We start from the raw sequence: 27,043 nt of genomic DNA, 5'->3' as shown, positions 1-27,043 counted from the left end.
TCATTGGCTAGTGACTGTGGCTTGGCTGCACAGTTGCTCTGCTATTGAATGGGGAAAAAGTATTCCATTCTTGACCCCCCTCAACAAACCCATCTGTTGCCCTCACCCTCAGGCAAAGGTCAAATAAAATAATTTTGTAAGGTGAACCAGAATTTAATTCAGGACGTTGTGAATTTGACCATCTTGAAAAGTGGCTTCTCTGCACTTCTGAAAAGGTTATGCATTAGCTTCAGTAGCTAATACCATTGCACCTTTGGGGGATGTCCTATACAATCTTCTCTTTGATGGTTTCAGAGCCACAAACACCAGGGGACAGATCTTCTGTCTTGGATGAACTGTGTTCAGTGCAAGACAGAAGAGGGGAGATGGTGGAGAAGAGGGCTTTCTGCCACTTTTAGTTCTCTGATCCTAGAGCTAACTGGGGACTAGTCTGGCCTCTGGTGTAACTTAGCAGACCTGGTTCCAGGTTCCAAGCAGCCATTCTGGCAGGTGTGGATCACCAGAGTGCATCCCTCTGGCCATGCCCTCTGGAACGGTGTGTTGGGGCTGGGAGACAGTTGTCAGAGTTGGTATAGGAGTTCCTTGCCATTTCAACAGTCCTCTGCTATGGGAATCCCAACATAGATGTTTATCCCAGCTTTACAGCCTCTTTGAACCACCAGAGCCAAATGTGACTAATTCCCAATAGTACTCCCTTATACTCTTATAACAGTTATAGTATATAACGTTTGTCTCTTCAAGCTCTTTAGAAACATTAATTCTAAGCACTACAAATGGATTAAAGTCTAATATATACTAAAAAGATTTATTCCATTTAATGCTAGTTTTGTTCTGTATCTTACTTTTGCCACAGATTAATTTAACGAATAAGTATCTCATCAGTTTTTAATTTTACACTATTGCTTTTTGTTTCTTGTCACCTCTGTGGCTGGGTCCATGTCAACAGAAAGCAAGTTTTCAGTGAAATCTATAAGCAGGCAACCTGGTGAACCCACTAGAAACTGTTCTATTAATCGTCACACTAGAACTGGTCACTATACAGAACAGGCCTGACAGTCTGTAGATTAAAATGTAAATACTGGATCTGACGCTGTACTGTTGAGGCCAATCATTTCTGACAGTCTCTGCAATGTGATAAACACCGTCTGTCTACAGTCCCCCTGTATTTGAAAGTTACGACAAACATTTGACTGGAATGTAAATAACTGACATCATGACTGGTGCAGCAATGGGCTGCAAATTTATCTAAAAATCAAGAAAATAAAAATGCTGTTTGACACTATATAAATCATTAGTTGCCACTGGGGGAGTACTTTTTAGAGGTCATAAATGTGCATCAGTCTTGAAAGGTAGTAGTGTAAAAGTGAAAAGTGTAGGCACTTAATATACAGATTCAAACAGTTCTGAAATTGAAAAAAATAAACATTACTAAGGGAATATTTCTTCTTCTCTGAAATCTGCTTCCTATATGGAGAAAGACATTAAACAGTACAAAATTATTTTCTTCTTAAGTTTAGTAGGGTAATTGAAAAATAGGTAACTGGAATTTTTTGATGCAGTTCTTATTAATGATGTACAAAGAAGAAATAAATATGGACTAAGTGGTTATATCATCCTCAAGTTTTAATATCAACTTTAATATGGAACTATATGTATAATTATTATTGAATAGTAGTATTTTGGTAATCCCTAGAAACGTCAACTGACGTCAGGGCCCCATAGTGTTAGGCAACGTGCAAACACACAGTAAGAAAATATCTCCACGGCAGTAGGAAAAAAAATCAGTGCATACAGCGTATGTGGCACATTAGATTGTTTTCCCTAATATGTTACAGCAATGTGCCACACGTATCAGAATGTAGCCCTACACTGAAACATTTCTTTACCCTTCAGGCAATCGAAGTTCTATAATCTTCATTTCTGTTAAATCGTGATACGAAATAAACAATCAACTTCAGGACAAAAATATTTTGAATGTGCATGTAAAATAATCCCATATTTGATCCATGCTCTCACCTCAGACATTTTAACTATTCTTGATTTCAACTGAAAACAGCACCCTCCAGGTAAGATTTTCAAAATCACCTGCTTGATGTACTCTTAGGTGCTTTCAATAGAGTTCTCCGTACTCAACGCTACTGAAATTCAGGTCAAATGATTCTAATGAGATTTTATCTGAGCCACCTGTTAGTCACCTTTCCTTAGATAAATGCTTTTGGTGGAACGGGCAAAACTTTCCTATGCAATTCAGTATTCTTGTAAATCGCATTAAACAGAAACAAACAAACAAACATACAGCCCATCTCATCTCAAGCCATATGAGAAACGCCTTTGTTATATCAAAAATTAACCGTGATTAGTCTATAGGAAAAAAAACATGTCAGTTCTGTGCAGGGATACCAAGGATCACAAAGTCCCTCCACAAGAATGTACTGAATCTGGATAGATGTTTTATTTCAAATCACAAAGAAGTAAGACGCAAACAATTTTTGCATAGATTTAACTATACTGATTTAAAAACTGATCTAGTAAATTCATCCCTAGTGTGGATCGAGCTACAGTAGTATAAAGTGCCTTTACTGGTATAGCCTACTTCTGGTAATGTAGTGAAATAAACTGTTCTTATATATGAAGTACAGAGGCAGTGCTAGCTAATTGGGAGCCCTAAACAGGAATAATTTTGCCCCCCCCCCACATAATAAAAAGTGAATAGAGGGCCCGGTTGACCTGCTCGGGGCCCAAAGCAATTGCTTAGTCTGCTTATGCCTTGTGCCGGCTCTGGGAAAATAAGCACTTTTATTCTGTGGTGTATAACTGTGGACACATTAGTGGGTTACACTGATTTGACTATATTGCTTTCTAAATCAATACAGTTAAATCTGTCTACACGGAATTTTTTGTACAAGCCTGAAGAAGAATGGAGTTAAGAAGGAAGTACACAAAGCCTGCTGAGACATGGCACAACAGACTTTCAGAGATATGCTGAAACTTTAAGCTGACAAGTAGACAGAAGTTCTATCAGCCTTTAGGCTTAGAAACAGTTAGTCTGGGCTGTAGATAATATTTCCATACCTTGTAAAACAATAATTGTTTCTGTCTAGTGGTGCTCTTGTTGCCTCAGTCTAGATGAAGTTAATTACTATTTCATTTTGTCATTTTCTCTATTTAAGAAATGCCAAATCAACTTTGCAGGGATTTATGATCATTTAAAAATTTGTGTGCGGTGAATGTTAAACTGAGGATACCAATGCTGGGTACCTTAGACAGAGAAAAATTATTTTCTGAACTTCAAAGAGATGGAAGCAGGAGAAGGGGTAATGGCTTAGGAGTTTAGTCAAGGTCACAAAGGGGTTGCATACCTCTTCCCATGTGGTGCTGCAATGAAGCAGGCATAGGCCAATACGAGCACAAGGTGAGCAATATGGTCTGAGAGGTGCCAGGTCTACTTGCAAATGTCAGTTACCAAATGAAATACAATTTTTTCCCCTCAAAGTGCATCACAATACAATTCTGAAAGTGTACTTTTAACTAAGATAATTCTTGTGTCTAAGACAGCTTAATTTAAACGTATGGCCTCATTCTGGATGTCTTGCACACTCAAAATTCCTACTGTCTTTGATGGGAGAAATCTAGGATCAGGCCCATAACAGCTAAACAGATTAAATTAAAATAAGAAGTTTTGTGTGATGAAAGAGACATTTTAGTCTAAGGGGTCTCAGACATCAATTATATCTCAGTGGGCTTTGGAATTTATTCTTTGGCATCAGCTAAACTGATTATTTCAGGGTGCCCTCAATAGAAGGAGAGCTTAAGCTTGATATAGTTTCCAAGATCTTGTGGAGGGTGTGAGTGGCCACATATTACTGTTTACTGGGGGCTGCACAGAACCTCAAGCCAGCCTTATTGGTTATTGCCGTTATTGTGTCAATTACTGTTTTTTTTCTTTTATGTTTATATGCGCACACACACATATATATATACAGAGAGAGAGACAGAGAGAGAGACTGATGCTTATATATTTTTTTCCCAGAGCTTCTGCCAGTCAGGATGTGAATATGCATAAAAATTGTGAACTGTCTTCCGAGAATACTATGTTCTATAATAGTCTGATAGTTACAGTTTGTTTATGTAGTGCAGTAGTTCTCAAACTTTTGGATTGGTGACCCCTTTCAAATAGCAAGCCTCTGAGTGTGACTCCCCTTATAAATTAAAAACACTTTTTTATATATTTAACACCATTATAAATGTTGGCTGCAAAGTGGGGTTTGGGGTGAAGGCTGATAGCTCACGACCCCCCATGTAATAACCTCGTGATCCCCTGAGGGGTCCTGATCCCCAGTTTGAAAACCCCTGATGTAGTGACTAGTAACTTTACTCTCGAAGCTGTTTTTCACTGGATGAAACTTTGGGCTGAAACGTTAGGAATATACAGCGATTTTTAGAATTTTGAGTTTTGTTTGATGTTATTTACAGAAAGCAGCACAGAAGACCACTGAAAATATCTAGCATAACGAGGCAGCTGTCAATTCTGGTTATATCCAGTAAGAACTTTATAAGTCATAAGTTTATTCTTTACCACCCTTTAAGTTTAGGCTTTACTTTTGTGATTCATAGCTGGAGAAGGCATACACACATATACACTTTTTTTTTAGTAGAGTACGGAGATTTCACATAAATTTAATGTACCTTTCTGTCTATTCAGAAGTTCTCCATCATACAAATTAACTTCATATTAACATGCTACAAAAGTCACATTGTTTTCGTGCAAGCAGATCCACTTTTTACTGCAGCTGAAAGAACGATGTATATTTATTTTTGCTTTAGTGAATGTCTTTACCTCATAGTGGTTTATAAATATTGTACGGGATATGGTTTAAAATGTGATAGAATTTAATACAAAAGAAAGTAAGAAAAAATTTAAATGGTGTAATGATATTTAGACATTCTCCAGAGTATTATAAAAATCAATGAACGATCCTTGCATTTTATTTATTATTACCTAAAATAAGAGCAGCTGAAAGTTTTATTTAATTGGTGTTAAAAAACCCTTTATTTCAGTGGTGAGATTATATAAGAATATTTTTGCCCTCATTGTTACTTTTTAAAGTGAAGAATAAGCATTTAAAAAGCTACCTGTTCGATACTAAGGTTGAAATATAGCATTGATTCCCTTGAACATATATTCTTTCAATCAATATGAACTGCTAGGAGAAGAAACATTCAGCATGAAAACTGTTTATACTATGCCTTTAAAGGGCTATGTGAGAACTATTTTATTTTACTATTTTTTTATGTCGCTACTTGTAAGTCTGAAAGACTTTTAGTAAGTGGCAAGGAGCTATTGTAGTGAACTCTGTCCTCCCTTAGGGCAATTTTTTATCCAACCCAGGCCATTAGCAGAGGTAAATCAATGTAACCAGCTCACACACACTGACAGCTTGTGTGGTTCCCACTCCCTCACTCCTCCCCCTACATCATGGTATATTTTTATGCTCCCTGGGGAAATTCAATTAACAGTGTCAGTCTCCTCCTCTCAGTCAATGACTGACACCATCAAGATTCTTTTCACCACCCACTGACATGCAAGATGTGTCCGCTGATTTCTTGACTCACAAGTTAACAAGAGAATTACAGCCTACTTCTATAAATGACTATATATGATCTGTGTCATAAACACACTGACAGCTACCAAAATCAATCTTTCATGACCCTATTGATTAGGACACTCAGAAATAATGAGACTTCACTGGTGGCAGGGTAATGCCTGGAAAAAGAAAAAAATGAGGCCCTGCCTATTAACTACACCAAATTTATCTTTCCTTTCCCCTTTCCCCACTGTAGAGCCTACTAGCAACAAAGTGTTATACAGAGTTAATAATCAATGTTTAATTGTACTTCATGTGTCTTTTAAAAGAACATTTTCAGGAAACTCCTAAAGTTGAGAGGTTGTATGCAATAACAATTACTGGTCATTATTATGCAAGAGCATCCAAAGGCTGCATAGTACTAAGCACCTGACTAACACACAAAAATATTGTGGAATTTTTCATATTTGTAAGACAATGATCAGACTCCTACAGTTTGAAAGGAAGTGACAGTAAATGGATTTTTCTTGTGATAAAAATTTGAAACTGAGAACATGGCATAAATTGTTGTCAAGAAAACTACTAAAGGTATTAAACAGCTCAAAGTAAACAGTAAAATACTAGGAGGAAGGGGTGATTTAAAAATGTTTGTGTATCACAGTCAATCTTCACTATTTAGATAAACATGACCCTAATAAGAAGATATGATATAATTTTTGCTCTGTGTTGATTATACTGGGCAGCAGCTGGCCTGCAGTCTGAATGCTGTACAACAAAGTGAGACACTTAGTTTTTTTTTTCTCTGTGTCTACAGATGTGAAACAGAAAGAAAACTGTCTCTCACAAGTGATATTTTCTAAGGATTGGTGGGAGAGCATATACAGTGCATTCTATTGCTGGAAGATCTCTTGAACAATATTGTCCAGAGGGAGTAGAAAAATGTGTAACAGGACATAGGATTCTGTAGAAGAATTTATGCTTATTACTTTATTTTGATTTAAACAATATAAAAAAAGCCTATGGTTCTAGACACCATGCCATCAATTAATAGAATAAAAACTGTCCATAACAATGAAAACAGAAAAGCCTCCCCCTATACATTAAACTAGTCAGCAAAAAAACACATTGCATAACAAAATCTCCCCATCACTTAGATTCCTCCACAAAATCCCCACATCACACATTTTCAACCTTTCCCAAAAGGCCTATTCAAAAAAGATGAGTTTTGAAGCATGCCCTGAAAAGTCAACACATTTGTGCTGTTTCAGAGCAGGTTAGGGAGTGAATTCTGAAGTCAAGGGGCACTCTTGGTGAATGTTCTGCCACAGCCTCCTCCGAAATAGGTTCCAGTTCAAGGACTTCTGCTGATCTTATATACATCACTATTGCACCGGAAGAAATGCAATCTCTCTGGCAGGCAGGATTGAAACTAATTAGGACTTTAAAAATCAACTCTAACACCTTAACTCCTGCTGTGAAAAACCCATTTTTCTGAGAGGAAAAACCCCAGTAAACTTTTGAAGATTTTTTTCATTTTTTGAACTTCTATATCTGAAGTAGTCACAGAAGAACATAATTTAAATTTTTTAATATTATAAACAGTAGGCTCTAATTTCAACCTGTGAAAGAACACCATTCTAAAAAGTTAAAAGTGAAATGATGTGAATATCAAGGTTCTTGCTGGGCCTATTAAGAAACAACAATAAAATTACAGAACTGCCTTGGCATTAGAGGGGAAGGGGCGCACGAGGAGATATTGATGACTGGAGAGAGGGGTTGTGGATAGTAGGTAAAATCAAATATCAGTGGATTTTGGGGAGTGGATGAATGGATACTGAAGTTGGTGGAGAGTAAACTGGGAGGGCGTTTGGTTTCTAAGCCTTGGTCTACGCTACAGCTGGGGGGGGGTCGACCTAAGATACGCAACTTCAGCTACGCGAATAGCATAGCTGAAATCGGCGTATCTTAGGTCGACTTACCTGGCTGTGAGGACGGCTGTGAGTCGACCGCTGCTGTTCCCCCGCCAACTCCGCTTCCGCCTCTTGTGAGCTGGAGTTCTGGAGTTGACGGGGAGCGTGTCTGGGGATTGATTTATCGGATCTAGACGAGACATGATAAATCGATCCCCGATAGATCAATTACTACCCACCGATCTGGCGGGTAGTGAAGACCTGCCCTTAGAATGTAGCTATTTCTGAAAGGTAGCAGGATAACTGATAAGATTTTATATAAAGCTGGTTTGCTCATCTTATTTTTCCAGTTTTTAGTTATGCACAGTGTTGAATTCACTAGGGGCAGGTCAACACTAGAAGCGCTACATCAGCGCAGCTGCACCTCTGTAGTACCTCTGTGAAGACGCTCTAACCCGACAGGAGAGCACTCTCCCATCAGCATAATTACTCCATCACTGCAAGAAATGGAAGCAGGACAGCGTCTCCTGTCGACATAGCGCCGATGTGGACAGTGCTTAGATCACTGTAACTTGCGTCACTCAGGTAGGTGACTTTTTCACACTGCTGAGTGATGTAAGTTAGATCAACTTAAGTGGTAGTGCAGATTGGTTTTAGGTGGCTGTTTCTTATTGTAACTGTAGTAAATGTAAAAGCAGATAATAAATATAATGCAGTCAGGTGATGATCCTGCAAGTAGGACATATTCAGAGGCATCATCCCCACTGATATGCAACTGTGATGATAATTAAGTCCCTAAATAATTTGTCCCTATGGACTTTCAGTATCTCTTTAACATCACCTCCATTCTGGAGAAGTGGAAGTTCAAAAATTCTTTTGCACCCATTATCTGCTTCATAGTTGGTTGCCTAAAAAAAAAGGAGCATTATTGTCCTCTCTTGTCAATAACACTCAGAACTCTCAGGAAAACTGTTTCTCTATATTTGCATCCAACTACTGTAAGTATATTGAAATTTGCAATGAATATGAGAAGTACTTTGATCAAAACAGAGCAGACATTTTACAAAACAAGGAATTCTACAGAGATACTAAAATGGCAAACGTAATTGAAGGAGGTTTCACAGGAATTTGACAGATTATACTATTATTACAGTCAACAAAAATCTGGCTTGATCTAATTAACTAAGAACTGAAATACACAAGGATAAATTAAAAAAAATTATTAGGAGAAGCTACAGAACCTTTTCATCACTTGGTCAACATGAGAGATCCCCCTCCTCCCTCCAAAAAATGAATTGTTGAGACAAAAACAGAAGACTGTAATTGATAAAAATCTTGAGTTCCTTCCTTCTCTTTTTGAATTTAAAATTAAAGATTCAGATTTTTATCCCAAATCTAAGTTTGTGAAAGAGGCTGTACTATAATTTGTTGCATCAAAATGTGGAAATTGTGGAAATAAAGTCACAGAGGACAGTTGAATTTAGGATTTTATCAATTTTTAAAAGACCTGCCATCTGTTCAGCCAACTCTGCATCATTCTAGCATGTTTTCAGGATGTTCAGATTGGTTTGTACCTAACTATACAATATGCCTGGTGCGGAAACAACAAATGCATTGGCAAACGTCTACTGGTATCAAAAGACAGATATAAAAGAGTGGTAGGGCCTAATTACCTATCGACTGAAGATTCAATTACTGTGTTTTTTAAATTTTATTTTCAAAAATGCAAGCTTTTCATTTTGGACAATGTATGCGTGATCTGTTGTGTATCAGGAATACATATGCTTAGGAAATAAATTACATAATATGTTTTCTGTGTTTCTTTACATAGAGCTTTTGTAGGTTTTCCCTGGGGAATGAAAAAAATCACAAAGGCCCTGTGAGGAAGCCAATAGGCAGCAAGTGCAGATCGCTGAGCACTGGTATTGCATGGTCATGGCGAGATGATCCACTAGCAAGCAGGCCTCTGTAATCTACACTAGCTTCATGTAGAGCACATGACACTAGTCCAATCTAGAGGTGGCATGAATAATGGTAGCAAGGTCTGCATCTATGAGGAAATGCGGCTACTTCAAATGTAAACAGTTGTTTTGACACTACCAAATGCACAATCCCTCCCCATCTCTCTCACACACACACAAACACCGAGTTCATTGTACAAACCCTGCTTATTTGGGGTAAAGGGAGCAAATGTTATTCCTATATGCACAACTGCAACTTATCAAGCAGACAAGGTATTTCATACCATGAGTTGAGAAAAATCTGCGTCAGTAAATGCCATTACTCTGATATGCTGCTGCTAATATAGCCACAGGAAGAAAAGTGCTATTTTCACTATATTTACATTACTGATAGATTTTCCTTTGTTTTCACACTGCCATAATGATTCTCCTCATGCACTAACCTAAACTGGTTGGCTTGGTACTGTCTATGAATGCAAAATAAATAAATAAATAAAAAATAGAGGCTATAAAATTAAGAACAGCTATCTATATAGGGGGGCAATTATGGCCAATTGTGGTGGCTGTGGCTTTTGCGTATGTGGACAAAACAGGACTGCATCCATCAACTTTTTCACAAAGGCCACTGAAACAGCATTCTGATAGTTACTACTGACATGGAGCCCAGTTTCAACCAGTGCCTGAGTGCTGAAAGGCTCCATATGTCATCCGATCCACTGAGGCAGCAAGTATCCTGCAATCTGGTATATTTGTATAATTTTAAAGGATTGTTTTAATAACAAGATACACAGGAGCTGGCGTATTGCCATCAGGCTCTGTGCTACAGCAAAAACATGCAGCTGGTGGCTAGTTCTCCACTCAGGAAAAATCAGTATCATGACGACGCTGCTGGACGTGCACTCTCTCCAATTCCAGCAACAGCAGAGAGAGAGCTGCTACCAGAGAACAGCAGAATAATCAATATTTTAAAAACACCACTCATTTACAGAAATTGAATTAGTCATTAGCTTTTGGAATTCACTTCTTTGCCATCTGAAGTTACTACCGCTGGTCGGGTAGCTGAGATCTCAAGTGTCCCAACAATTTTTTAAAAATTTATTATATAAGGACCAAATCTCAACACCACTCATTTCTTCTCACGGATTTTTAAATGCATCACTTCCCAGCTACTCTTAACTACTAGGGCTATGCATAATACTCTCACATATAGGGTTCAGTAAGTCTGACTGGAATAAATTTAGAAGTGTTTGGATGGAACACAGAAGGTTACTCTATGTTCTTAGTTTTGCACAAAAGGAAATATTATTTTCTTAAGATATAGGGTATGAAACTTTCCAATTTCTCCCTAATTAAAAGTTTTTAAATCTTATCTTTTCTGCAGTTAAAAAATATAAAGCTAAATGAAAACTGTTCCTTTCTTTAAACAACCAAGGTAAAAATATATCTAAAGACTGAATTAGTAATAATAATATTCACCCGAGTACAGAAGAGAATAATCAGGAGTTAGAGTATAATTTGTAAATGACAAATTATACAAACAGCAATCTTTGCCTGGATTCTCCCAATCCCCAGATTATTAAACAGCAGTTCCACGTCTGGATGATTACATCTGAAAGAAGATATGCAAGCTGTGGGGAAGTGAGCTGAGTTTTTTGTACCATGATTATTTGTTTTTATTATTAGAACAATGATGTGCTCACACATATTTCAGTGATGCTGACATACTTACACTGGAACTCACTTTTTATTTTAAGTAGTTTAAAGACCATGTTTTAAGAATAAGAATTATGGAACCCGCAGAAATGTTCTACTCTGTACAAATCCCATTAATGGTACTCAAGGGTTTTCTTAATATCTTTATGCTGTATGTTATGTATATACGGTTGTATTCTACAAAACATGCAAGCTCCTTCTGAACAAAATAATGTAAATTCCATTGCCTATTTTTATATTACATTTTCTTTGTCCTCTTCAAAATATTACCACTTGTTTTCACTGTCAGGCTCAGTGATGCAAATGGTTAACAGTCAATTTATTATGAATGTATTTATTAGAACTGTACTCATACTTCATACAAAATAATTCAACTTTTAAGATAATATTCTAGGAGAAATTTCTTAGGACATATTATATATCATTTGATATTTCTTTAAATAGCAGTATGTATGATCATTATGTTTTCACTGTAACAACACTTTGTCAATATTTTCTTTGGGATGTGTGCTTGGCAGATTCTCACCATGAACTTTGCCATTTCGGGCTAATGATTACATGACCTGCTCTGAGTCTCTGCAGTAGCCCAGGAAGGGTCCTGGTTTCCCTGTTTCCTCTAGGGAGGGAGTAAACTGTCTTGGCTTATACTGTGCTGCCGACTGGAGAGAGAGGGAGCAGAATCAAAGCTCCATTTACTCTTGCCACCACTGGCTATTTTAGTGGGAAGCCACCTAGTGTGCCAGCTTTTGTGTAACCCATTCTTAGGTGCCTGTCTCCCTCCATTCACTATACATGGAGTCTGAGTGCCTAACTCAAGCTTCGTGATTCCCACTGACTTTCTAGGCACCTCAGTTAGGTGTGGCAATGCTGAGCGTTGCAATGCCTAAGTTCCTCTGTTGAGCTAGCCCTTACTGCTTTGTATCACCAAGTAAGCTTGGTCATGATTTGGACCTTAAGTAGCAACTTTCCTCAACACAGCATGGAACACTGCCCACATTTTATATTGCTAGGTCCTGTGTGTGATTTTTTCCTCTCACCTAAGGTGTCTATTTGCCAATATATCTGCACAAATTTATGTGAAATTAATGGATTTCACACAGCTAACCATCATTAACGGACATGGTCATATAAACCCCATATGCATGTGTAAGAAAATAGAATCCTATCGTATTACAAACGTAACACACACACATATATGTATTATAAAATATGCACTTTCAATGAAATCATCATCTACTGAATATTACTCTTTTATAAGCAAATATATTTAAATAAACTGCTAATTTGTTTTCCTCAAATTGGTTTCATGCTCTACCACTAATATAAATAGTTGTGTAAAATAAGAAATATATAATTGCTATAAGGTATCAATTGTAGTGAAATGACTCACAATGAATCTGTTTGAGACACTGATTAGAGGAAAATTCATGCACATTTATTTTTGATTTTTCTTTTCATTTAATTTATTGCAATATAGAAAAATTAGCAGTGGTAAGAGAAAGACTTCATCCTCTTTACAGTTCTATAATTACAGTGTAGATCAGTGGTTCTAAAACTTTTGTACTGGTGATCCCTTTCACATAGCAAGCCTCTGACTGCGACCCCCCTTATAAATTAAAAACACTTTTTTATATATTTAACACCATTATAAATGCTGGATGCAAAACGGGGTTTGGGGTGGAGGCTGACAGCTCACGACATCCCATATAATAACCTCACGACCCTATTAGGGGTCCCAACCCCCAGTTTGAGAGCCCCTGGTGTAGATCATTAAGTATGATAAGGGCGAAATATAGAAAACAAACCAAATTTTGACTTGAGCAATGGCTTCATTTTCAAAACATAATTTAAAGCGTATGTTTGCAATATTTCTTGAAAACAACTATAGTTACTATTCCATTATCTGACTGGCACCAATGTTAAAAGAGCAAAGATAAACTATGTTATCCTGGTAAATATATATGCAGCACTGGTTTGAATGGAGCACTCTAGAACACAGATATGTAATATATGCTTGCTTGCCTTTTATCAGAAGAATTCAATTTCTTCTTAGATCAGAAGAGTTCAATTTCTTTTATACAATAATTAAACTAGAATTGCTAAAACTATGGTTCATCTTATATACTATTGGATCGGAACAAAATAAGCTTTTGAGTTATAAAAGTTATATTGATTGTTTAAAGAATTCTTTTTTTCTCCCTTACACCATAAGTTAATGGAAGAATGTACTGTTAATTGCACTAATGATGTCCACTTTTGGAACTTATTGAATAACAGCCTGACCTTGAGAGCTGCTGAATACCTCAAACTCCCACCGAAGTTCACCCCAATGTAGCTTAGAGCAGAATTTGGCCTACGGTCTTCTATTTTTGAGTAATCACTTATGTGAATACAGATTGTATTGCCATTTCCATGCTACAAAAACCCTCGATCAAAGGATTGATTCTACTGTAGCTATTAAATAAATGAAAATGCATTTCAACCTGTACTATGCAGCATTGCTGTAGACCTGAAGAAGATCTCCGTGTAACCTTGAAAGCATCTCTTTCTTACCAACAGAAGTTGGTCCAATAAAAGATATTACCTCACCCATCTTGTCTCTCTTTCAACCTATAACACAGTCATGAAACAATGTACCATCACAAAGCTGACACAGGACTTCCTAAGATACCTAGTACCACCATAATAATGGAAATAATGGGCTAAATTCTTTCCTGTCATATAGTCCAGGAAACCCCAATGGGTTTGATTCTCAGTTACTCCAGTCCTGTGGTTGGGGCAGGAATGAAGAGGAATTAAAGGTAAATTTAAGTCACCTTTGTGCTCCTGTACTCTGGAGTCATTCAGGAGCTTTCCTGGTCCCCAGTGTAAGTTGGAGTAACCTGAAGGCTGCTGCAACTTACTTTCTGCTTCCCATGGCCTCTTACAGGCTCTGGAAATCAGAAAATAACCACAGTACATGGAATTTCAGCCATGTCCCCCTTGACACCCTGACCTAACCCCTATACCTTTGGGCCTGGGGCCAGGACAACTGTAGAGTCCTTCTACTAGTTTTATATCAGCCAGGAGAGCTCTCTGCACTGTGGATATTATATGGGGCATTTCCATACTTTTAAGGAACTTTTACACTGCCAGAGTTGTGTAAAGTGGACAATGTAAATAAGAATCATGCCCATTGTCTTCAATGGATTTGCAGAAGGTGTAAAGACAAAATTTGGCTCACTTAAGTGCCATTACTTATGCTGTAGAATGGTGACTTACATTGCAATGTGCCGTGTATAGCATGCAGTAAAACACAGGGGAAACATAAAAGGCTTGCCAGCAGAAGAGGAACACCTCACCCTTCCCAAAAAAACCAACCCAACATATCAGGTCTGATACTTCACTGCTTTGCACACTTTGTACGTTTATTTACACCTGTGCAAGGTGCTGATTTGACAGTATTTTACTCTGCACTCATTTTGCAGAGGTGTAAAGGAGTACACATGATGCAAGGGAGAGGAGAACTGGCCCATGTTCTCCAAGTGCCTGATCCAAAGCCCACTGATATCAATAGAAAGACACTTATGGACTTTAGTGTATTTTGTATAGGCTCTAAAAGAAGATACAGGCAAATTATTTAATTGTGGAATGTACTATTTCAACCAGTGAAAATTTTCACTTCAAGTACAAAGAAAAAAAAGCAAACTAAAGAGAACTTTTCAAACTTTAGTTCTTTGTAACATTTCTAATAAGAAATGGGATACTTCCTTCTTAGCTTGCGAATATCAGTAGCAATATAAACGATACTTCAATTTCACTTTGACAGCAATAACAACAAATGTTTTTTTCCTTTTTGCTGAAAACCATCACTCAGTACCGTTTACCCAAGCAGTCTGTCTCTGAGCTCTGTGACCCGCTATACTTTGTAATATAGGCAGCATGCTGTCATTTTAACCTTCTAACATGATGGCAAAGGAAACAAAAATGGCAACCATTCCTATGGCGATGTAATAATTGTATTAATTGCTTTTCAAAAATGGGCAAGAGGGAGGAAAATGAGAGAGGCTTAAAAGATACTAACTACTCTAAACTGAATGTTGTGAGTTTGAGAATTTCTGTGCTAAAAAAAAGTAAAAACACAAGTCCATCAGTGAATCTGAAAGCTAACTGTGAAAGTAGCATGGCCATTTGAAATATATACAGGTTAAGGGAACAAAAGATTTACAAGGCTAGATTTTCTCATTTATTTGGAACTTTCTGTGCCAGTCTGGCAAAGTAAATAAGCCAGAGAGCTGCTGAATTTTCCTAGCTAAGGATTCTCCTGATGCAAATGAGCTGCAAGCTGGTGCAGCTGTGGGGGGCAGAGTGAGGGCACAAAAGGGAGCAATAGCCTGCCAGCAGCAGAATTCTAATACCTCAAACAGCACCGGAGCCAAGGCTGCTCTACCCTACGCTGGGGTTATAGCCAGTGCAGAACCGGCCTCACAATCAAAGAGTCGTGGCTGGCTATTTTGCAGCCCCCTCAGTTGCATTCGAAGGATAACAGGTATATCTAAGAATTTAGGCCACAGTCTTTCCTTAGTCTGTATGTGTGACTGCCATAATTGTCATGGTTGGTATGCACAAACACAGAGTGGAGGACTTCTACAGGACTTAAATATTGTTATTTGAGCATTTGTGAAATCTGAATGAACTTGAAGTGAAGGAATATTTGCCACAATTTAATATAACATAACATTACACTTCGTGACATGGGTCACAGAAAATTTTGCTTCTCTAACTTCCATCAACTTATATATTTCGGCAGATATGAAATTACTTATTCAGGTTCATAAGACTTGCAGCTGGCTCCCTACTTAAATCTGGCAGTATTCTAAAATATCAGGAAAGGCAACTGGAAAAAATCCATGTCAAATCCATCTGTTTAAACTTCGTTTACTTGTGGTAACAGCATACACATGTCTAAAGTTACTGATAAACCACAGAAAGCTTATGTAATCCTGTTGCTATCCAAAACTAAAACCAATATTCATCTTCATCTAATAACCAGAGAAAATCACTGTACACATGTATCACATATTCAGTGGTGGTCTTTAATTTATCTGTTAAAAAAGGGCAGGGATTTTCACAAAATTAAGAAAAGGGGAGAAATGCACTCCCTGCATCTCAGGTTTTATTGGAAAAATCTGTTTAAGCAGTAACAAAAAAAAATCTGACTAGTTTTTCTATAAAGTCATATTTTCGTTTGTTGTAACTTCTGTTATATTAATTTTTTTTTAATAAAGAGCAAAAAAGAAAATTTCTCACATGAAAGCTACCTAAGAACATAAGAAATACCATATATACCAGAAGTCCATCTATTTTGGTATTCTCTCTCTGACAATGGTCAGTATCAGATGCATCCGGGGAAGGGGCTGGAATCTTCAGAATGGTCAATTATGTAACAGCTAGCTCATATGGAAGCTTTCTTCCTAACTCCCTTCTATTACACATGCAACACCCTGAAGTAGGAACATTTATAACTCCTATATTCATGTACATACATGTTGAATGCTTTCTTGATTCCAACTAAGCTGTGCATTCCATGGGTTAATTATGAACTATGTAATAAATAATACCTCCTTTTCCAGAATACGAGAAATCTCTCCTAAAGTCCTGTCCAGAGCAGAAACCTTGTTGTTTGCCAATGAACTGCTATCCTGTACTTGGAACTGCTTTAGAAGATCTTTTGCTAATCGCTGCAGCCTTCAACATTAAACAAAAGATAAAAATGAGTTAAAAGAGAAAAAAGTTACATTCAAGTAAAATTGCATCTTATAAAGATACCTACTGAAACTTTATGAGCCTCAATTTGATTAAAATAACTAAGAAAAATCTACATACAGGTATTTTTACTCATACTGCAGTAGCATCCAAAATGTGTACCACAGAGGAAGGCAGCCCCAGCTTAGAAAGAACACACTCTAAAAGGACAAGGAGATGAAGAAAGGGGGAAGTAAGGCAGCATGCAAGTAAAGAGATTAGGGCAATCATAAGCACTTATTAGTCGCCTGTTTGTTTGCTGCTGCTGCTGTCTTTTTTAAGTTAATCACAGTTAATTTCCCGCATCCTTCCTCCACAACTCAACCAATTTGTCTTTCCCAGCTTCAGTTCCAGTATCCTTTTACCTTCTCCTCCCAGCATTCAATTATCTCCCTCCACAAAGATGAGCAATTCACACAGGAGAAGAGTAAGGAATATAGAAAAGTAGATGATTTAACTAGTTTCTTAAGAAGTGGGTTTTTAGGGGAAACTGAAATGAAGAGAGTACAGTGGCTTTACAGACCAGTTCAGGAATGGCATTCCATTCACTAGAGGCCAAAAAGAAAGTGTGGTGGTAGCTGTGGAAGATATAGAGATAAGGTGGGATGGAGGTGGTTTCATTGGTGGAGCAGCATGAATGTGGGAGGATGACATAAGAAACAAGTAGGGATAAGTAAGGAAGGAAGTTATGCAGGACCTTGAAATGGATCATAAGGAGTCTGAACATCATGAGTGGGGGAAGGGAGAGCCAGGAAGCATTCACAGTGAGGGGAGCGGGGGGAGGGGAAGAATGACAGGAAAGGGAAGATGATCTTAACTAGTACCAGAAGGTTAAAAAGAGAATCAGCATGTCTGTAGAATCTATATCAAGATCATTTGTAGTTAATGATTTAATAAAAATTCTAAATGGGGGCAAGGCCTAAGCAGGGAGAGCTCCTGCTTAATCAGTGGAAGATGTTATTTTTTATTTCTTTCACTGAAAAACAGTTAAGTAAATAAATCTATAAAAAGACTTCATACGACTCTGAATCTTGAGAGTTAAAATGCCCAATAAAAGTAAAAATAAAAATGATCATCAGGATTTCTTTAAGCCTAGGACATGTTAGCATCTGGTCAGCTGAACCCGCTGACATTCAGCCAGAGGGTTTTTCTGGGAAAGGAATGCTAACAGTGGGTTAAGTCCAGACAAGATATTCTCTGCACTGCCAGGCCTTCTATGAAAAATAAAATTGAAAGAATTTCTTCTGTACTTACTAAACTGGGAGCAAAGATGGAAAAAAGAAGAAAAAGTGTAGAACTTGGGACTGCAAATCTCATTAACTAAATACTGTGACTGAACAACAGAAGCAGGTTACAAAATTAGTGAAAAGCAGAATGGCTGCAGCCCATACTTAGAAAATCAAGTAAGATCTAGAAATGTAAGCAGTCTAGGCAGTTTTAGAGGAAGGTGATTCAGACCTACTTTATCTTCTGGAAAATCTGTAAGATTTTTTAATCTAAATAAAGATCTATTTGAAAATAACTTCTGCATTCCCATGAGGAAAACCCATAAAACTTCATTAAAAAGAGAGAAGCACCATAATCACAACTCTGTCTGATCTGAGAGAGCAAGATGGAATTCTGCTTGCTGTAGGTAGTATAAAAAGAGCAGAAATCAAATGGGAGTAAGATCTGAGATCAGCCATGCAGGCCAAAAGAAGGGACTTTGATGCTCTTTGAGAATTTGGTGGATAAAGATGATAAAGTCTCATTTTTCTATATAGCAAATCTTAAAGCGTCTTTTGATGAGAAAGTGTGTATATGTATGTTTGTTTTATCTACATCTATGTGCGGATCAGACATCAGTGTCCAGAGTAATTAACATTATCTAAGACGCTGCTCAAGGCAAGCACAAGGATTAGAGAGAAGTGAAAAAGGTCTTACTGAATAATTATAATTAAGGCTAAGATTTTGTCACTGATATTTTTAACAAAAGTGAGGCACAGGTCATGAGCAATAAAGAAAAATTCATGGAAGCTCGTGACCTGTCCCTGACTTTTACAAAAAATATCCGGGACAAAATGGGGAGCTCAGCCAGCGGTGGTGCGGGGCACGCAGGGCGGCTCAGAGCTCCCGGCCCCTGCAGGCTGAAGTCACAAAGGTCTCTGGAAGTCACAGAATCCGTGACTTCCACGACCTCTGTGACAAAATCGTAGCCTTAATTATACTATTAAACTGCCATCTCTGTTGACAAGTTCCCTTGGTTCCTTCCCAAGTTGGAAAGGCCTTTTTGTGTGCACTTGGCAATACACCATTGCGCAGAGACTGTCCGGTTTGGCCAATGTACAATGGCAGAGGGGTAATGCTGGCACATGATGGCATATATCACATTGGTAGATGTGCAGGTGAATGAGCCCCTGATGGCGTGGCTAATGTGATTAGGTCCTATGATGGTGTCACTTGAATACATATGTGGTCAGAGTTGGCATCGGGCTTTCTTGCAAGGATAGGTTCCTGAGTTAGTGTTTTTGTTGTGTGGTGTGTGGTTGCTGGCAAGTATTTGCTTCAGGTTGGGGGGCTGTCTGTAAGCGAGGACTGGTCTATCTCCCAAGACCTGTGAGAGTGAGGGATCATTTTTCAGGATAGGTTGTAAATCTTTGATGATGTGCTACACATCTACCAATGTGATATATGCCATCATGTGCCAGCAATGCCCCTCTGCCATGTACATTGGCCAAACCAGACAGTCTCTACGCAAAAGAATACATGGACACAAATCTGACATCAGGAATCATAACATTCAAAAACCGGTAGGAGAACACGTCAACCTCTCTGGCCACTCAATAAAAGACTTAAGGGTGGCAATTTTGCAACAGAAAAGCTTCAGAAACAGACTCCAGCGAGAAACTGCTGAGCTTGAATTAATATACAAACTAGATACCATTAACTTGGGTTTGAATAGAGACTGGGAGTGGCTGGGTCATTACACATATTGAATCTATTTCCCCATGTTAAGTATCCTCACACCTTCTTGTCAACTGTTTAAATGGGCCATCTTGATTATCACTACAAAAGTTTTTTTCTCCTGCTGATAATAGCTCACCTTAACTAATTAGCCTCTCACAGTTTGTATGGCAACTTCCAACTTATCTGTATGTATATATATTTCTTCTTACTATACGTTCCATTCTATGCATCCGATGAAGTAGGCTGTAGCTCATGAGAGCTTATGCTCTAATAAATTTGTTAGCCTCTAAGGTGCCAACAAGTACTCCTGTTCTTTTTGCGGATACAGACTAACATGGCTGCTACTCTGAAACACCATTATATTGTTACATATTACTGAGAGTCTGTATAAATGCTTTAATTAAAAGTTAATAATTTGGAGTACTGAGAAACTAGAACGTTATCTATGGCTGGAGCAGATTTGCTCATTACTTAGTTATTTTCCCTCCACCCAAATAAGATGGGCACTGACTCATACTAATTTGTTTCATCTGGAATGATCTTTGTTTACTGGAAGTGCTCGTTAGTTTTAATGTTAGACTGCATATTTGACAGTAGGAATTTTTCTTCTCTTTTTGGATTATATTGACTTTGACCTTTTTATAAAGACTGAGCAAAAAACGTGTGGCTATTATTAACAACAACAATTTCTAAGTTAAATGTATGGTCTGAATAATGTTTATTGTATTTTTGGATGCCCATCTAAACTATGCACTGGAACCGTATGGCTTCTTGATGACTTATGTCTCAATTTTTAAAAATTCTGAAGTTGCGGATGGTATAGTATGTCTCTCTCTGAAAGATGGATTGTGGAAGGGTATATAATGGAAGAGTTAAGATTGCTTTTGGAATATGCAATGTGATATTTTACATATATACATTTAATTAAGAGACTGTATAAACTGTGAGTGTAATTAAATACCATCTTTCCTGCAATGTAGAGTTTAGGAGTTCTGCAGGGTCCCTGATTCTCCTTATCTCACACTGACCTGAAAAAAGTCCCCTCCAAAGCATATGTGTCTAGGGAGGCAAAATCTGGTCTATTGCAAATCGACACTACAGAACAATGTTCAAAAAGAACTTTTGTTGAAAGTCTTGTCATAATGGGTTATGAACCAACGAGGCTGGTAATTAAGAGATGAGAATAACTTAGTGATGTGCTGGATGGTACTCTTGGGGGCTTTTGGGAACTCTTTTACCATCAAATTGAAGGAAGAAATGGGGTGACTCCATTAATCTAATGGAGCTGTGCCTTGGATACAGCTCTATCATCCTTGCCAGAGATAATTAATTCTGAACAATAATATTTTTTTAACTCTGCAAAGTACCAGATTGTGTCAAGTATTTTAAACAATCCCAGGGAAAGATATTCTCCAACTCTGTTCCTTCACTTCAACACAGACCCTATTTCAAACCAGACACACACACACACACACACGCCTCTTACGGCTATATGAGGGCAGCGCCGCCACATCCTCCATCAATTCCTTTGTATTGAACTATGGTGGCTCAAAACTCAATGCAGAGGGAACGGATGGAGGCTCGTGGAATACATAAATATATAAAATGAATTTTAATGTTCTTCTCCAGTGATTGTGGGTGTGTCCTCTCCTCCTCTGGAATAGAGTGGGAGCCATTGTTTGTAATGGGCTCACCCCCTTCAACACAGGATAGTGGGCTACTGATGAAAAAGGAGGAGAGTGAGTGAAGGAGCTGCTTGAGAGAGTGAGAGTAGAGTTCCCTCTCTTTCTAGGGAAAGCCAAGGAGCAAGCTAGTTGTGGGAAAGCCAGGCTGCTGTAGAAGTTGGTTGAAGGAGCATCTACCAGGGATGAGGACCAAGTATAGCAAGGATTGTGTCATTAGCAGTGAGAGATACCAAAGTCCTTACTTTGATTATAGATGTAACTGTAGCAGAATGTCAGTGGAACTGAATCTTGTGACAGGATAACAGTCATTCAATGTGAAGTACATACTGAGGTCTTTATATGTAGACATATTGGAATGAAGCCGAGACCTTTATTTTTGAACTGGGGAACTATTTTCCAGTTTTATTGACAGTTTTGCTACCATACTAAATCATTATTTATGGAATGCTCTGGCAAGTCAAAGTAGAACACATCTTATATTTATAGCAAAGAATGGTTTTGATTAATTATATTTGGATAAAAACTCTGTTTCATATTAAATATTTTTCTTTGGTGGATATACAGTGAGAAAATAGCCTAAATTAGAACAACACAAAAATGATATTGCATAAAAGGGAAGAAACTTGTACCTACCTGTATTGTAATCGTTGTTCTTTGAGATGTGGGTGCAAATGTGTATTCCACTCAGGTGATGCACGCCCAGTGTGCTGCAGCCAGGGAGTTTTCTGCAGCAGTATCTGTTGGTGCAGCACACGTGCCCTATGCTTCCTCATGGCCGCTCCTACAGCTATATGCGGGCAGCACCGCCACATCCTCCATCAATTCCTTTGTACTGAACTATGGTGGCTCAAAATTCAATGCAGAGGGAACGGACGGAGGCTTGTGGAATATGTGTGCAATCATATTTTGAAGAACAATGGTTACAGTACAGGTAAGTAATCAGATTTTCTTCTTTGAGTGGTTACATGTGTATTCCCCTCAGGTGACTCAAAAACAGCACTGTCAGGAGGTGGGGCTCCAAGTATATTTAAACAGTGACTCAATATTGCTTTCCCAAAGTTTGAATCACATCCTGAAGCTGTTGTCATGGCATAATGATGAGCGAATGTATGCACGGAAGACCAAATAGCAGCTCTACAAGTGTATAGTATGGGGATGTCGCTTACAAAAACTACCAAGGTTGCTTGAGCTCTTGTTGAATGGGCCAATAGTCTTTGGGAGGGAGGGGCATTTGCTACCCTGCATGCCACTGCAATACAGGGATTAATCCATTTGGAAACTATCTGTGCTAAAACTGCCTGACCTCTCATTCTGCTATCATATGAAACAAAAAGCCAAGAAGACAGCCTGAAAGTCTTGGTCCTATATAGACAGAAGGCCAGTGCTTGCCTAACGTCCAAAATATGCAGATTTGAGTGCCATTTTGGAGAAAAAACCAAGTAAGTATATTGCCTGGTAAAAATGAAAATGTGAACTTTAGTTTATGATTTTGGATGCTGTCTCAAACCTAATTTATCTTTGAAAAATAACATTGTGACGGTCTATGCGGCTAGGGTCAGGGCAGCACGGCCCAGCGTCCAGAGTCAACAGAGTAGCCCTGGGGTGCAGAGCAGAGTGGCCTAGTGGCCAGAGTTTAATGGAGCCGCCCTGGGGGTGCAGAGCAGTGTGGTCTAGTGGCCAGAGTCAATGGAGCAGCCCTTGGGTGCAGGGCAGCATGGCCTAGCGCCCAGAGTCAATGGAACAGCCCTTGGGTGCAGGGCAGCATGGCCTAGCGCCCAGAGTTCAATGAGGGTGGGGCACCCACTAAGGGGTGTGGCTGCCCCTGTAGGAGGCCCGGGCCCACCTGACTCCACCGGGCCCCAATCCAGGACCCTAACAGTGGTGTAGCAACTTCCCACTGACTCATCACGGGGGTCCTACCGAAACACACTGAGGTTTCCTGGGTGGGAGGTACCACTCCATCACCTTCTCTGGGTCACTTCCTACCAGTATGTGTGCTGGCGTCTCCTATAAGACTTCAGATTCTCCGTGGTCAGTTGGGCCAGTCATCTCCATGGCTCCTCCAGCCACCAGGGTTCAAGCAGGCCCAGGGAAGCTCTGATTCCTGGTGCAGTCAGGGGCGGTGGCTGGCCCCTCGCAAGAGCTTCCCAGAGAGGTCCTTCCTCTTTGGCCTCCATCCCAGAATGAGCTGGGCTTCTTCCCTTTATACTGCTAGAGCATTTGGAGCATGCCCAGTCCCATCGCAGAGGCGGGACTTCTGCTGTCAATAATATGGGCTTAACCCTGTCTGGGCTAGTGCGGGGTAAGCAGACCCTGACAAAAACATATAGGATGTACTACCATGACAGCCTGAAGTGTCCCCATTCTCCTAATCTGATGAGAAAGGATGCCTTTTGAGTCAGGTGAAGCCAAGAACAGGTCACCAAAGGCTAAAATGGAGGACCCATTAGTGCCACTAATACAGTGCTGAGGTCCCAAAGTGGTACTGTATCTTTACAGAAGGAGAAAGGCAAACATTTCCTTTTAAAAACCTAGAAACTATGGAGCTGGAAAAAAACAGATCTCCCTTGAATGGAAGATAGATAGCTAAGTGGACTCTCAGCAAGGTAAGAGAAAGACCTGAGGATCTGAGGTGTAACAGGTACTCAAAAAAGTCTTTAATCTTAGCTTTTGCTGGGTGAATTCTGTGAATAGTAGATCAGATCAAAAAACACTTTCATTTAGCCAAATACAGAGACTTAGTGGATTGCTTTCTACTGTTAAGAAATGTCTCCTGAACAGACACTGAGCAGTGTTTGTCCACTTGATCCAACCACTCAACAGCCATGCTGTGAAGTGCAGACTATTAAGATCTGGGTGCCACATTTGTCTGTGTTGCTGGGAGAGCAGATTTGGAAGAGGAGGCAGAGACCATGGGTTTGAATTGAGAGAACGTGAAGATCCAAGAGCAAGAGCTGTCTCGAGCACATTGGCAATGATAAGAATTATCTTGGTGTGTTCTTGTTTTAAATTGAGAACTTGTGGGATGAGTGGAATGGGGGAAATGTATACATGAGACTCGATCCTCATCTCAGCAGAAATGTGTTGGTTATCAAGTCTGGACTATGACTTACTGAAGGACAGAACTGATGGCATTTCTTGTTGCCTTTTGTTGCAAATAGGCTGACGGCTGGAATACTCCAAATTTGAAAGATGGTCCTCAGCATACTGTTCTTGAGGGACCATTTATCATTCTAGGAGAATTCCGTTCCTGGGTAATCGGCCATCTGTTTCTGGGAGACAGCTAAGTGAGCTGCAATGGAAGTAGCCTTCCCTGGTGCCAAAGTTCCAGAGATTCATCAGTCTTGGCAAAACTGACTGGATCACCTCCCTCCCTATATGTTTAGGTAGTACACCATGGTTGTATTGTCGGTCAATTTCTGGATCGACAAGTCCTTGAAGTGAGGGAGAAAGGCACAACAAGCCTTGTGAATTGCCCAGAGTTCAAGGACATTGGTACAAATATCTGCTTCTTGCTCTGGTAATGACTGTCCTGGATGTAAGGGGCTGAGAGATATGTTGTTTTGATCCAGGGAACATAGGATCACAGAAGGAACCTAGAACAACTTGTCTAAGGGTGTCTGTTTAATGAATAAACTAGCTTTAGCCACTCTTGACAGATGTGCAGGTTCAGCCTGGAATGTTGGCTCACGTAAGTACATGAGGCCATATACCTAGTAGCCTGAGGCACACTCGACAGCAGTCGTAAAGTGTGACTTGAGAAATATGCACAGCTTGTGAATTGTGAATGAACTGAAATTTGTCCTAAGGGAGACAAGCCATCGAATTCCTAGAATTGAGTAGGATCCTGATGAACTCAAATTTTCTGTATTGGGACCAACATGCATTTTCCCTTTTTTAGAATGAGTCCCAGACAGTCAAAGAGACAGATGATGAACTAAACGTGGTGAAGTACCTGATGTTTCAATCTGCCTCACACCAACCAATCATCCAGATAAATGAAGATGTGAATTCCCTTTCTCCTCAAGGTCGCCACCTCCACTATGCAGTAGGTAAATACATGCGGAGCTGACAACAGGCCAAACCAAAGTACTGTGTATTGATAATGTTGACCCATTGCTACAGATCTCAAAACTTCATGTGACTTGGCAGAACTGCCACATGGAAATAGGCATTCTGGAGAGAAAGGGTAGCAAACAAGCACCGTGATGTAGGGAAGAATGGACTGATGCTAGGGAAACCAGGTGAAATTTTATATCTCTGATGAACTTGTTGATATTTTGAAGGTTCAGTATGGGACTCAGACCCTCTCTTGGACTTGGGGATCAGAAAGAGTCATGGATTAAAACTCCTTTCCCCAGTGCCAAAGGGAAATTCTTCTATGGACCATAGAGTGAGCACAGTCTGAACTTCCTGAAGGAGCATTGACTCCCTGAGACGGTTCCCCAAAAAGGGATAGAGGAGATGAGTGGGAAAGGGGGGAGTGAGAAGAATTGGATAGAATATCCCAGTCTCATAGTCTTTAGGATCCATTTGTCTGTGGTTATGATCTCTCAAGCACTGAGGAAGTGGAATATCTGTCTCCATGCATGGGGGGGAGATAGCAGAAAGATCGCCAGCAATTATATTGCTGTCTTTGAAGGAGAAGTCAAATGTGCTACTTCCAAACAGCAGACTGAGGATGAGCTGGCTGATTCATACTGGAATTGGTGGATCTCCTTCTCTGTGATTTGTGCTTCCTCCTCAAAAAATTCTATGACCGTGAGCAGCTCCGGTTTGTTTTAGGAGTCCTCTTTTGGGGAAGCTCGGGATAAGAAGACCAACACCTCTTCCTCAGAGGAGAGACTGAGGCCATGTCTACATTAGAGCGCTTACAGCAGTACAGCTGTAGTGATGCAGCTGCGGCGCAGTAAGATCTCCCATATAGCTGCTCTAAGCTGACAGAAGAGAGCTCTCCCGTTGACATAGTGCTGTCCACACCAGTGCTTCTGTTGGTGCAACTTATGTCGCTTAGGGCAGTGTTTTTTCTCACTCATGTGCGACCTAAGTTACACTGACAAAAGTGCTAGTGTAGACATAGCCTGAGTCTAGGGGTCTGTCAGAGACCACTGCAGCCTCGTTAGTGGACCTCAGGTAGGCAACAGGTGTTTGGTTGAGGGTCCTGGGGCTGAGCTGGGTCTCATGGCCTGCTTCATAAAGTGTTGCTTGAGGCACAGACCTTTGGAAATCTGCATTCTTTTTTTGAAAGAATGGCAGATACTGCACCTATCCTTAATGTGCCCCTCGCCAAGACAGAGAAGGCAGAGCATGTGAGGGTCACTATCTGGGATAGACATGCTACATGACAGGCATTGCTAAAAGCCCGGGGAGTGCTGCATGTCACCAGTGTCTAGCATTGAAGACTAATTACTAACCAACAAAATAAAACCCTAAAACAGACTAAAATAACAAAAGAAATC

General features: G+C 39.4%; 1 protein-coding gene across 6 annotated transcripts in view; it reads right to left on the bottom strand.

Annotated features, from left to right (window-relative positions):
- Window positions 1-27,043, bottom strand: part of SCAPER (S-phase cyclin A associated protein in the ER) — a 345,110-nt gene that overhangs the window by 121,460 nt on the left and 196,607 nt on the right. For all 6 annotated transcript variants that reach the window (XM_073303508.1, XM_073303509.1, XM_073303513.1 and 3 more), the window contains one exon: window positions 16,770-16,896. In XM_073303508.1, coding sequence (XP_073159609.1) covers window positions 16,770-16,896 — 127 coding nt within the window. The remainder of the gene's footprint in view (window positions 1-16,769; window positions 16,897-27,043) is intronic.

This window comes from Lepidochelys kempii, chromosome 10 (assembly GCF_965140265.1).
Source record: "Lepidochelys kempii isolate rLepKem1 chromosome 10, rLepKem1.hap2, whole genome shotgun sequence".
Taxonomy (NCBI): Eukaryota; Metazoa; Chordata; order Testudines; family Cheloniidae; genus Lepidochelys; species Lepidochelys kempii.
This window is presented reverse-complemented; position numbering and strand designations above follow the sequence as displayed.